Below are 12,881 nucleotides of genomic sequence, written 5' to 3' on the forward strand. Positions count from 1 at the left end.
AGTGACGATTAATCCCCCCACGCACACACACACAAATCATGTTAAAAATCCTAACCCTGGGAGGACTGGAAGGATCCCCGAGATGACACATTTGGGGGGCACCGCTGAGGGATCGAAATGCAGTGACTCCTGGAGAGGAAGTAGACCCTCCCCCCGTGCCTCTGAGCCTGGGTCAGCCCAGAGGGGACTCCTTGTTCTGGTCCCACAAAGCCTGGCAGAGATCAGCGGCTCCCTGGCACCTGACCTTGTGAGCTGAGCACGCATTCACGCTTTACTGAGCCTCACCACTGCCCGGAGTGCCCGCGCACCCCCCCCCCCCCGGCTTCCTCCTGGCCCTGGCCACCCCCCCTCCCCCTCCGGTCTGTGTGCAGCGTGTCCTGCAGGGCTGGGTACCCCCGAGGGGAATTCTCCAGTGACTGGCCAGGCTCTCCTTCCTGCCTCACCCCTGGGGGCTCGTTAGATGTTCCTGGCAGCCTGCCGGTCCTGGGCAGGACCATGGTGACCATGGGACACCGGGCACCAGGCCCCTGGGCACCTGCCTCTCAGAACAGGGAGGAAGGCATGGAGCTAGAGCCCACACGCTTCCCTGCCATCTGCTCTCCCCCCCCAATCCTGCTCCCCCCAAGGCCTGGATGCCTGGACACAGCAGGCTGTGTCTGTGGTTTGACATAAACCCCTAACGTGGAGCGTCCTTCCCATGGGACCCTCAGGACTGTCCATCAGATTCCTGGGGCCGCCAGGAGGGGGGGTTGCATGCTCATGGCCAGGATGGGGAGAGGGGCCTGGGGGGCCCTCCGAGGATGTGGCCGGTCTCTGGGAGAGGCGCTTTGGAAACGCGCGTGGGATTTGGGTTCCGCTGGGTTGGCAGCCGGGTGGCGTGGCGCGGCGGGACCCAGGGGGCCGCTGCGTCGGGAGCAGGAGAGACACCGAGTGGAAAGGAGGGCCGGGGAGTGTGAGCCAGCCTCGAGGGGAGAAACGAAACCCAGCTCCAGTGCGTCAGGGAAGTCTTAATGGGTCCCCTTATTTGGGCAGCTAAAAGGAGCTGTTCATTGTCACCCTGCCCCGGAGTGCCTGCCCGGGAAGCCTCGGACTCCGTGTTTCCAAACCAGACCGGAACAAAACCCCATTGAGTCCAGAGAATGGGGCACGAATCAGTCACTTGGCCTCTGACCCCGGAGTGGGCACCCAGGGTCAGTCTGCTGTGAGAAGCCTGCAGCAGTACAGGCTGTTTTTTTGTGTTTTTTTTTTAATTTTAGAAAGGAGAGAGAGAGAGAGAGAGAGAGAGAGAGAGAGAGAGAGAGAGAGAGAGAGAGAGAGAGAGGGAGAGAGAAACGTCAATGTTGAGAGAGAGTCATTGATTGGCTGCCTCCTGCACGCCCCACACTGGGGACCGAGCCCACAACCCGGGCGTGTGCGCCGACTGGGAATCAAACCAGGGCCTCCTGGTTCATAGGTCAATGCTCAACCACTGAGCCACACCGGCCAGGCCAGGCCGCTTTTGAGGTCTTGTTCTGGATGGTAACTCGTTTCCCTCCAGGGAAGCCGCATGGACGGAGCCACAAGTGTGCGTGTTGTTGGCCTGGCGTTGCAGACTAGCTAGCCCTCCTTTTATTGTTTTTTTTTAAAAAATATATTTTTATTGATTTTAGGAGGAAGAGAGTGGGAGAGGGCAAGAGAGAGAATCCTTGATCGGCTGCCCCCTGCACGATCGGGAACTGAGCACACAACCCAGGCAGGTGCCCTGACCGGGAATCGAACCGTGGCCTCCTGGTGCCTAGGTCAACCCTCAACCACTGAGCCACCACAGCCCGGTGAGCTCCCGCTGCCTCTAGGCCCCTTTTCGAATTGGCGAGATGGGAATCGTAACAGGAACCTTCACGGGGTTAATGGATATGAAGTCTGGCACGGGCGGCGTCCCCAGTAAAAGCCCTGGCTGGTGTGGCTCAGTGGCTAGAGCGTCGGCCTGCGGACTGAAGGGTCCCTGGTTCGATTCCAGTCAAGGGCACGTGCCCGGGTTGTGGGCTTCATTCCCAGCATGCAGGAGGCAGCCGATTAGTGATTCTCTCTCATCATCGATGTTTCTCTCTCTCGCTCTTCCTTCCTCTCTGAAATCAATAATACACACACACACACACACACACATACAGACACATATATTTATATATAGGCAGCGGCTCCAGCTCCCCTTGGTGGGAATTTCCAGCCTGGCGAGGTGGTTGTATTCATTGGGTAGACACTGTCTGAGCCAGGCTGGGTCCAGGCCCCCTGCAAGGTGTCAAGGCGGCCAGCCGGGCAGGAAGTGCCTCAGACTTCCTCACCGTGGCCCTGGGGGAGAAGCAGAGATGATGATGCTTCATTTAGTCCCGTGGTCGGCAAACCGCGGCTCGCGAGCCACCTGCGGCTCTTTGGCCCCTTGGGGGTGGCTCTTCCAGAGCATACCACGGCTTGGGCGAGGCTATTCTGAAGAAGTGGCGTTAGAAGAAGTTGAAGTTTAAAAAAAGTCGGCTCTCCAAAGAAACGTCAATTGCTGTTGATACTTGGCTCTGTGGACTGATGAGTTTGCCGACCACTGGGCTGGTCCCCTGTCCAGGTGCTCCCGGTTCAGCTCTTCCAAATGCCTCCTCGTCTGCCGGGGGCTGGGCTGCACCGCCCCCCTCCCTGCCCCTTGCGGCTCCACTCTGCCCGCTGCGTGACCCACGCTCAGCTGGGTGTGGACATGCCTGTGAGCTCTGAGCTTGCACAATTTTGGGGGCACACCTCCCCGCTCCTCCTCCAGTCTTAGAGAGGCGGGTGGCCCCGGGGCCTGGAGGCAAGGTGGGGTGGGGTTGTGTTGTCAATCACTCCTTCCTGTTTCCCCTTCTTAGTGCCTGTGCCCTCTTCCTCCCCCCCCCCCCCCCCCCCGGCCACCATCCCCATGGATATTCAGGATGGATGGACAGAGCTCTCTGATATGATCCTTCCCATGGGGGATGAGGGGGGAGAGGAGCAAACAGAACATAAGACTCCTGAGGTCCAGGTGGTCCAGGCTGGCCCCAGCTGGCCCCTGCCCCCACCTCCCCGTCCTGGCTTGCTATCCTGGGCACAGGGTGACAGCGGCTTACTCAGAGGCGGCCGTCTTGGGACATGAACCTGAGGCACCATCATGCCATCTCCTACCTTTCCCAAGTCCTTTCTTTAATAATTTTTTTGCAAATGTAATACAATCAGCACATGATTTTTTAAAAAAATTTTATTGATTTTTTCAGTGAGAAAGGGAGAGAGATAGAGAGCTAGAAACGTCGATGAGAGAGAAACATCGATCAGCTGCCTCTTGCACACCTCCCACTGGGGATGTGCCCGCAACCAAGGTACGTGCCCTTGAGCGGAATCGAACCCGGGACCCTTCAGTCTGCAGGCCGACACTCTAGCCACTGAGCCAAATCGGTATCGGCGCAACAAGCCTTTTCTCTGCTCCTAATCCTGTATCCTCTCCCTGGTCCCTCTTTTTCTACCTTTTGAAAATATGTCTGTATTGATTTCAGAGAGGAAGGGAGAGGGAGAGAGAGAGAGAAACATCAATGAGGAGAGCAAATCACTCATCAATTGGCTGCCTCCCGCAGGCCCCTTGACTAGGGATGGAGCCCACATCCGGGCATGAACGGGAATCGAACCGTGACCTCTTGGTGGGTAGGTCGACACCCAATCCCTGAGCCATCGGCCGGGCTCCTTGGTCACTCTTGAGCCCCTGGGAGAAGGGAGAAGGCGGGTAACAGGTATAGAGCTTTGGGGGCCCCAGGCTTTATTTAGTTGCAGTTACCTCCATTTTACAGATCAGACAGCTGAGGTTCAGAGAAGGTAAGTATTTTTGTCAAAGACATCTTGCTCCACCCAGTCTCCCTGGGACCTCTCTGGTCTGCACTGTGGGTCCTCTGAGAAGCCCATCCTGATGGCGTCATGGGGTTTGGAGTGTGTGTGGGGGGTGTTCTCTGGCGAGGGGGTCTCGATGGGGACAGTAGACAGAGACCTAATTTTATCAGAATTTCTTTTTTTTTTAATTTTTAAATATATTATATTTTATTGATATTTTACAGAGAGGAAGGGAGAGAGAGAGCTAGAAATGTTGATGAGAGAGAAACATCAACCAGCTGCCCCTTGCACACCCCCTACCGGGGATGTGCCCGCAACCAAAGCACATGCCCTTGACCGGAATCGAACCTGGGACCTTTCAGTCCGCAGACCGACGCTCTACCACTGAGCCAAACCGGCTTCGGCTTTATCAGAATTTCTAAAAGGGGGGCCAAGTGGCTCTAGCCGGTGTGGCTCAGTGGGTAGAGCATCAGCCGGCGGACCGAAGTGTCCCGAGTTCGATTCCGGTCAAGGGCATGGACCTCGGTTGCAGGCTCCTGCCCAGCCCAGGCCCTGGTCAGGGCGCATGCAGGAGGCACCAATGGATGTGTTTCTCTCACATCGATGTTTCTCTCTATCTTTCCCTCTCCCTTCCACTCTCTAAAAATCAACGGAAAAATATCCTTCGGTGAGGATTAAACAAAAGAAACAGAGAGAGGCCAAATGAACCAACTCGCCGCCTCTTGTTTGCCCCCCATCTTACCGCTTCTCCATCCTCTGAGACAGACGCTCCCCGCCAGGGAGAGGAAACCTCCCAGGATGCCCCACTGTGTGCCAGGCGCTGCCCTTGGGTTTGTGGGGGTTTGTGGGGGGAGGGGGGGTTGGCGTTATTCCATCTTGCACAGGGGAGGGAACAGAGGCTCAGAGAAGTCGATTCCCGTTGCCATGGTAACCCAGCCAGAAAAGTTGGGCGCCAAGCCTTGAGCCACAGCTGCCTGCCACGAGAGCCCCATTGCTTCCATCACCTGTGAAATCTACCAAAAACAGCAAAGGTGCCAAGACCAGTGTGGCTCAGTGGATAGAGCATCGGCCTGCGGACTGAAGGGTCCCAGGTTCGATTCCGGCCAAGGGCATGTGCCTTGGTTGCGGGCACATCCCCAGTAGGGGGTGTGCAAGAGGCAGGTGGTCGATGTTTCCCTCGCATCGATGTTTCTGACTCTCTCTCCCTCTCCATTCCTCTCTGTAAAAAAATCAACAAAATACATTTTTTTTAAAAAAAGGCAGCAAAGGGACCCAGCCCAGCTTTGAATAATGGATAAGCTAGGTACTTCCCTCTGGCAAAGAGCTCTATGGAGGTCACACCCTGATTGGGACACAGATCCGGCCGAGGGCCCCGATGGTGCTGCCGGGTCGGAAATAGGACCAGCCCAGCAGCCTTGGCCAGGGTCGAGGTGCATGGCGGACGGATGCAGAACTCTCCGGTAGGCGTGTCATCCCGGGGGCAGCGGGCCAGGGCCAGCTGCAGATGTGTTTTGTTTGGCCTTCGAGTGTTTTTAGAAAAACTTGCAGCGGTCACCGATATTTAACACTCGGGAAGTTTTCTGTGAAAATCCAGGTGGCTGCCGAAACCGGTTTGGCTCAGTCGTAGAGCGTCGGTCTGCATGCGGGCTGAGAGGTCCCGGGTTCGATTCCGGTCAAGGGGCATGTACCTGGGTTGCGGGCACATCCCCAGTGGGGGGTGTGCAAGAGGCAGCTGATGGATGATTCTCTCTCATCGATGTTTCTAACTCTCTATCCCTCTCCCTTCCTCTCTGTAAAATATCAATAAAATACATTAAAAAAGAAAATCCAGGTAGGCTGGCAAAGCCGGGGGCCCACCCCATTAGCAGCAAGCATGGAAGGAAGGCAATTGAGGTGTCGGGGGCATGGCTGGGGCATGGCTGTTGGTGACTCTGTAGCCTGGGAGCAGGGCTGCAGGTATTGGGTCTTCCTGGCACAGAGAGGGCAGGTGCCTGTCCAGGGTTGCACAGCTGGTTGGTGATTCAAGTCAGGACTCGGGCATGAGCCTCCCGGTCCCTGTAGCTCTCCTGCCTCCCTGCAGTGCCTTGAGCTGTCACACTTCCGTCTGCACCCTGGGGCTCCAGCTAGGACAGCGTGATCGGTGTTTTGGGGGTGGGGGGCAAAGTAGGGGTAGTGTGAGCGTGAGGCCTCAGGGTCTCCAGACTGCCCCCTCCCCACTTTTAAAAAAGAGATCTTTTAATTGATTTTGGAAAGGAAGGGAGAAGAAAAGAGAGATAGAAACATCCATGATGAGAGAGAATCATGGATCAGCTGCCTCCTGCATGCCCCCTACTGGCAATCAAGCCCACAACCCAGGCATGTATCCTTGACCGGAATCACACCCGGGACCCTTCAGTTCACAGGCCAGTGCTCTCTCCACTGAGCCATACTGCTAGGGCCCGGCTGCCCCCTTTTGAATCTGGTGCCCCTCGCTGGATTGGAGCATCCGAATTGGGGCTTAGGACTCTTGTCAGTCCAGGTGGGGGCGCTGCCTGAGCAAAGACCGAGAGGGGAAATGGGACCTTGGTGTCACTGAGTTGAAACGGGAGGGGGCCAAAACCGGTGTGGCTCAGTGGATAGAGCATCGGCCTGCGCACTGAAAGGTCCCGGGTTCGATTCCGGTCAAGGGCATGTATCTTGGTTGCAGTCACATCCCCAGAAGGGGGTGTGCAAGAGGCAGCTGATCGATGTTTCTCTCTCATCAATGTTTCTGGCTCTCTATCCCTCTCTCTTCCTCTCTGTAAAGAATCAATAAAATATTTTTTTTTTAAAAAGAAAGAAAGAAAGAAAGAGAGAGAGAGAGAGAGAGAGAGAGAGAGAGAGAGAGAGAGAAAGAAAGAAAGAAAGAAACGGGAGGGGGAAGCAAGGGCTGGTGAGTCAGGGGCTTGGACAGTGGGGCACGGTTGAGGGTTTACCCAGGAGCCCTCTTGGCAGAGCCACGGGGCTGGGGGCAGAGCCAGCTAGGCGAGGCTGCTGCAGAGGTTGGGGTCGGAGTGGGGGTGCTGGCTGGGTTCGGCCCATGGAGATTTGGAGCACAGGAATGAGAATACGCTTGGCAAGCACTGAGCAGGAAACACGGGCAGGATTTGATTGGGGACTGGATGTCCTTGGGTGGCAGGGAGGGAGGGAGGAAGGACAGGGCAAGGTCTGCAGCTGGGTGTGTGGTGCCCGGAGACCCCAGGCCGAAGCGGGGGCAGGAGGGAGGGACCCCCGCAGTGGCATGTCGGAGGAAGGACTTGATTGGATGAAGAGCCTTGGGAGTCGCCAGCGTCCGGGTCAGTGAAGCACTGGGCATGGGTACAGGGACCCTGAGGCCAAGGGCAGGAGCCAAGGAACAAGGGTATTCAAGAGCGAACCCTGGAGCCCAGCTAGTGTGGCTCAGTGGTTTGAGTATCGACCCAGGAACCAGGAGGCCACAGTTTGATTCCCAGTCAGGGGCACAGACCCAGGTTGCAGGCTCCATCCCCAGGGTGGGGTGTGCAGGAGGCAGCTGATCCATGATTCTCTTTCATCATCGATGTTTCTCTCTTTTCCTTCTCGCTTTCCCTTCCTCTCTGGAATCAATAAAGAACAAATACTTTTCAAAAAAAGCAAACCCTGGAGCCCTAACCCGTGTGGCTCAGTGGATAGAGCCTCGGCCTGTGGACTGAAGGGTCCCAGGTTCGATTCCGGTCAAGGGCATGGACCTTGGTTGCGGGCACATCCCCAGTGGGGGGTGTGCAGGAGGAGGCAGCTGATGGATGTTTCTCTCTTATCGATGTTCCTAACTCTCTCTCCCTCTCCCTTCCTCTCTGTAAAAAATCAATAATATAAATATATTTTTAAAAAAGCCAAAACCGGTTTGGCTCAGTGGATAGAGCGTCGGCCTGCGGACTCAAGGGTCCCAGGTTCGATTCTGGTCAAGGGCATGTATCTTGGTTACGGGCACATCCCCAATAGGGGGTGTGCAGGAGGCAGATGATGGATGTTTCTCTCTCATCGATGTTCCTAACCTCTCTATCCCTCTCCTTTTCTCTCTGTAAAATATCAATAATATATATATATATATATATATATATATATATATATTTTTTTTTTTTTTTTTTTTTTTTTTTAAGCAAACCCTGGAGAGGCTGCAAGGTGGTTGGACCACAGCCCTGGACCCAGCAGCCCGGGTTCGAAGCCCGGCTCCCCACTTTTCCAGACGGGCACCCGCGCACGTGACCTGCCTCGTGCCTGGGCCCTTTCTCCTCTGAAAAATGCAGGTGGTGACGCCTGTGTCACGGCGACCTTGCCAGGACCTTGCCAGGCGCTGGTCACTCCGCGTGCTTGGGAAGTGCTGCCTCAGGGCCTTAGCTCTTGGCGGGAGGGAGGGAGGCCCAGGGGTGTGTGTGTGTCGGGGACAGGAAGTGACCTTGAGGCTGGTGTGGCAGACACCCAACGACAGGGCGCCTCCACGGGGCCACGGCCACGTGCCACGTGCCACGGGGCCGGCGGAGGCCTGGCTGCAGTGAGTGGGAGGTCGGAGATGGAGATGGCGCCGCCGGCTCTCTCTCGGAACGGTTGTGGCTGAGAAAGCGGGGGACGGGAGGGCGGCGCGCATGTTTCTGGGGGTAAATATTGCAGGGAGAACCCGCTTTCTGTGAGGCAGCCGTCAGTGGCGTAGAGCTCAGGCTCTGCGGAGTCGGGGAGCAGTGGGAAGTGGAGCGTTTATGCCCGGGGGGCCCCTCAATTTTCTTAGGGAAAGAGGAGACGTCAGGAGAGAGGGGTCATGAAGCTATCAGCCCCCCTGAGGAGGGTCCTGGGCGGGCAGGTGGGAGAGCAGGCTCCCAGGGGATGGGGCTCATGACAAGTCATGGGTGAGGGTGCCCTGGCCGGATGGGCACAGGGAGGGCTGGGAGGGGCTGGGCCATCTGGGGGTGCTGGCAGGGCCTGCTTGGTGGGGGCAATAGCAGGAACCTTTTTTTTTTTTTTTTTTTTTTTTAATACATTTTATTGATTTTTTTACAGAGAGGAAGGGAGAAGGATAGAGAGTTAGGAACATCGATCAGCTGCCTCCTGCACACTCCCCACTGGGCATGTGCCCGCAACCAAGGTACATGCCCTGGACCGGAATCGAACCTGGGACCCTTCAGTCCGCAGGCCGAAGCTCTATCCACTGAGCCACACCGGTTTCGGCAAGCAGGGACCTTTGTATATCTGCCCCGGAATGCCGGTTGCCGTGCGCTGGGATCCTAGTCCTTCCTGCCTCTCTCTCGGTGACCTCTACAGGGAGGTCTGTTAGTCCAGCCCCCCAGCGCCCGCTTCCCTGTTGGGGACTCTGCCTGGCTCTGGTTTGGTGAGAGCAGAGTGTGCCCACTGCCTCGGGCCCCGCAGGCTGCCCTGCCCAGCGCCGGGGCGGTGCAGCGGGCAGGACGTGTGTCTAGGTCGCTGGCTGCCTTCGTCCGTCGCTGAGTCAGCACCCCCGCCCTGGCACCGCGGGTCCAAGAGTCCAGAGTGAGTCCTAGGGAGCAGGTGTGCCCGCTGAGCATCTGGGAGGCTCCCCCGGACGGTTGTGGGGCCCAGATTCCAGCTAAGGGAGAAGGGGCTGCCATCCCCTGCTGGGGACCCTCCCCGGCTCTGCCCGCCCTGGAAGATGGTACCTGCTGCCGGCCTCCTCCTGCTGGGGCCTGTGGAGGGCGGGATGCCAGGGCCAGGTCAGCCGGGAGGTGCCAGGAGCCACCGAGAGGAGAAAGGTGGGGTGGGGCTCTGAGTCACAGCCCTGCTGCTGGCCTGGGCAGGACCTCCCGGGGTGTGGGCAGTGCCCATCCTATTCCCAGCTCACTCCAGAGTCTCCCCACTTCCGGCTGAGTCACACAGGGCAGGTGAGCCTCTGGATGAGGCTGGGGACTGAGCTGCCTCCGCATCACTTCCTGCTGATACCGGTCCGGAGTTGGGGAGTGGGCCTCGCCCGTGTCTCTGACATGCCCTGCTTCCTGTCACCCCCATCCGGCCTCCCCCGGCCCCGGCTCTGGTCTGCAGGATGGACGCAAAGGTTTCGGCCTGGCCTTCTCGGTGCCGGGCTGACCTGCTCGTAGCTAGCGGGTGAGGATGGCCCGGCGAGGCACCCGCCACCACACAAGGCTTAGTGGATAGAGCGTCAGCCTGGGGACTGAAAGGTCCCGGGTTCGATTCCGGTCAAGGGCATGTACCTTGGTTGTGGGCACATCCCCAGTGGGGGGGCGTGCAGGAGGCAGCCAATCGATGTTTCTGACTCTCTATCTCTCTCTTCCTCTCTGTAAAAAATCAATAAAAATATTTTTAAGCCAAAACCGGTTTGGCTCAGTGGATAGATCATCGGCCTGGGGACTGAAGGGCCCCGGGTTCGATTCCGGTCAAGGGCATGTACCTTGGTTGCGGGCACATCCCCATAGGGGGTGTGCAAGAGGCAGCTGATCGATGACTCTCTCTCATCGATGTTTCTAACTCTCTATCCCTCTCTCTTCCTCTCTGTAAAAAAAAAACTCAATAAAATATATATTAAATATATATATATATTTAAAACAACAACAAAAAACAGCGCAGCAGCTAAAGAGCGACCTCAAGATCTGCCAGTGTGCGCAGGGAGCCGAGCGCCCGAGCACCCCGTCCCTGTCACCTCTGCACAAACAGCACCCCGGAGCAAGCACACAAGCACGGACAAGCCCTGCGGTGGGGCTCAGGCAGACACACACACACACGCACACGCACACGCACACGCGCACACACGGGCAAGCTCAGGCAGGGCCGGCACAGACGTCTGGGCTGTGACTCTGGAGGGGACCCGGGCACTGGCCACTTGGGGGAGACCATCACACGGAGCCAGGACCAGCTCACACGCACACACACGCACACACACACACACACACACACACACGTGCGGCTGGCATCTCTCGGCCTCGGAGCGGATGCCCTGAGATCAGCCTGGGCTCCGAGTGACCAGGTGCAGGCCTGGGTTGGCATCACTGGGTGCCAGTGTTTTAATTATGCAGGAGGATGAGGGAGGCGCTGCTCCTCGCCTCCCTTCCCCCCCCAATCCCCACCCTCACCTCCGCCCTGCTCCCCGGACGTGCTCACCAGGCTGGATTTTCCTGCAGGGCCCTGGGCTTTTGTTTTTGATCCTCTCCAGCAAGCGCTGGTCGTGTGCCAGACGCCGCGCCAGCACTGGGCAGGTAGCGTGCACGCCGCCGCTGGGAGTCAGCAGTCAGCAAACGGGGCTCATTATGTGTGTTGTTATTTACACGCGTAATCTCACCCCTTCTCATAACAAGCCCGTGAGGCGAGGTGCTATTATCCCCACTTTGCAGATAAGGAAAGTGAGGCTGGTAAGTGGCTTGTCCTGGTGGCCGAGGGCGCGTGCGTGCCCGGGGCTGGATTTGAACCCAGGCCTCTGCTCCTAGATTCTGAACTCCTGAGTTGTTTTTATTTTTTAAAAATATATATTTTATTGCCGAAACTGGTGTGGCTCAGTGGATAGAGCGTCGGCCTGCGGACTGAAGGGCCCCGGGTTCGATTCCGGTCAAGGGCATGTACCTTGGTTGCGGGCACATCCCCAGTAGGGGGTGTGCAGGAGGCAGCTGATCGATGTCTCTCTCTCATCGATGTTTCTAACTCTCTATCTCTCTCTCTTCCTCTGTAAAAAATCAATAAAATATATTAAAAAATGTATGTATATATATTTTATTGATTTTTTACAGAGAGGAAGGAAGAAAGAGTTAGAAACATTGATGAGATAGAAACATCGATCAGCTGCCTCCTGCACACCCCCTACTGGGGATGTGCCCGCAACCAAGGTCCATGCCCTTGACCGGAATCGAACCCGGGGCCCTTCAGTCCGCAGGCCGACGCTCTATCCACTGAGCCAAACCAACCAGGGCTGTTTGTTGTTGTTGTTTTGTATATTATTTTTGTTTGTTTGTTTGTTTAATCCTCACCCAAGGATATTTTTCCATTGATTTTTAGGGAGAGTGGAAGAGAGAGGGAGAGACAGAGAGAAACATCGATGTGAGAGAAACACATCGATGGGTTGCCTCCTGCACTAGCCTGCGACCGAGGTCCGTGCCCTTGGCCCAGAATCGAACCCAGAACCCTTCCACTGAGCCAAACCGGTTAGGGCAGTTCCCGTGGTAGTTTGACCGTGCCTTTCTTATGAAACATTGCTCTTTTTTTCTGGGGCTTCCAAAAAAGCATCATTTCTACCAGCTGCTGTGTTCTGCCCCGTGAAGGATGAGGATTGATGTTCATTCCCAGCCCTCTGTGCTGGGGACATGGAGGTTGTTTTGATTTAAAAGAAAAAAAAAATACAATTAACATTCTCTTCCGTTCACCTTCATGCCTTTGTTTCTTGCATAATGTTTGCGAGGCGGGAACACTACTCCCTGTAAGCCTGATCCCCTGGTCCACGGTCCCTTGCCAATCTCTGCCTCACTGGCCTGTGTTGGCCGTTCTAGAAGCGGGGTTTTTGTTTGTTTGTTTGTTTTTTAAATATATTTTATTGATTTTTTTACAGAGAGGAAGAGAGAGGGATAGAGAGTTAGAAACATCAGTGAGTGAGAGAGAAACATCGATCAGCTGCCTCTCGCACACCCCCCACCTGGGATGTGCCCGCAACCAAAGTACATACATGCCCTTGACCGGAATCGAACCTGGGACCCTTCAATCCGCAGGCCAATGCTCTATCCACTGAGCCACACCGGTTTCGGCTAGAAACGGGGTTTTGTGGTAGAGGTGGCCTCCCGGCTAACGCCCACCTCCCTCTCCCCAGACTCTGAGGAGCGACCAGTCTTCAGATTCCAAGCCGAAAACGTCTCCAACTACACAGCCCTTCTGCTGAGCCGCGACGGGGGGACCCTGTACGTGGGGGCCCGGGAGGCCCTGTTCGCGCTCAACAGCAGCGCCAGCTTCCTGCCGGGCGGGGAGTACCAGGAGGTGAGAGACGATGCCCGCCCCCGGGGCTGGGGAAGCTGCGCAGAGGGTGGCAGTGGGGAAGGCGAACTGGG

At 56.6% G+C, this 12,881-nt stretch overlaps 1 protein-coding gene across 3 annotated transcripts in view; it reads left to right on the top strand.

Annotated features, from left to right (window-relative positions):
- Positions 1-12,881, top strand: part of SEMA4B (semaphorin 4B) — a 41,205-nt gene that overhangs the window by 17,301 nt on the left and 11,023 nt on the right. For all 3 annotated transcript variants that reach the window (XM_045573482.1, XM_045573481.1, XM_036415549.2), the window contains one exon: positions 12,647-12,810. In XM_045573482.1, the coding sequence (XP_045429438.1) occupies positions 12,647-12,810 (164 nt within the window). The remainder of the gene's footprint in view (positions 1-12,646; positions 12,811-12,881) is intronic.

Source organism: Pipistrellus kuhlii, unplaced genomic scaffold (assembly GCF_014108245.1).
Source record: "Pipistrellus kuhlii isolate mPipKuh1 unplaced genomic scaffold, mPipKuh1.p scaffold_m20_p_50, whole genome shotgun sequence".
NCBI classification, from domain to species: domain Eukaryota; kingdom Metazoa; phylum Chordata; class Mammalia; order Chiroptera; family Vespertilionidae; genus Pipistrellus; species Pipistrellus kuhlii.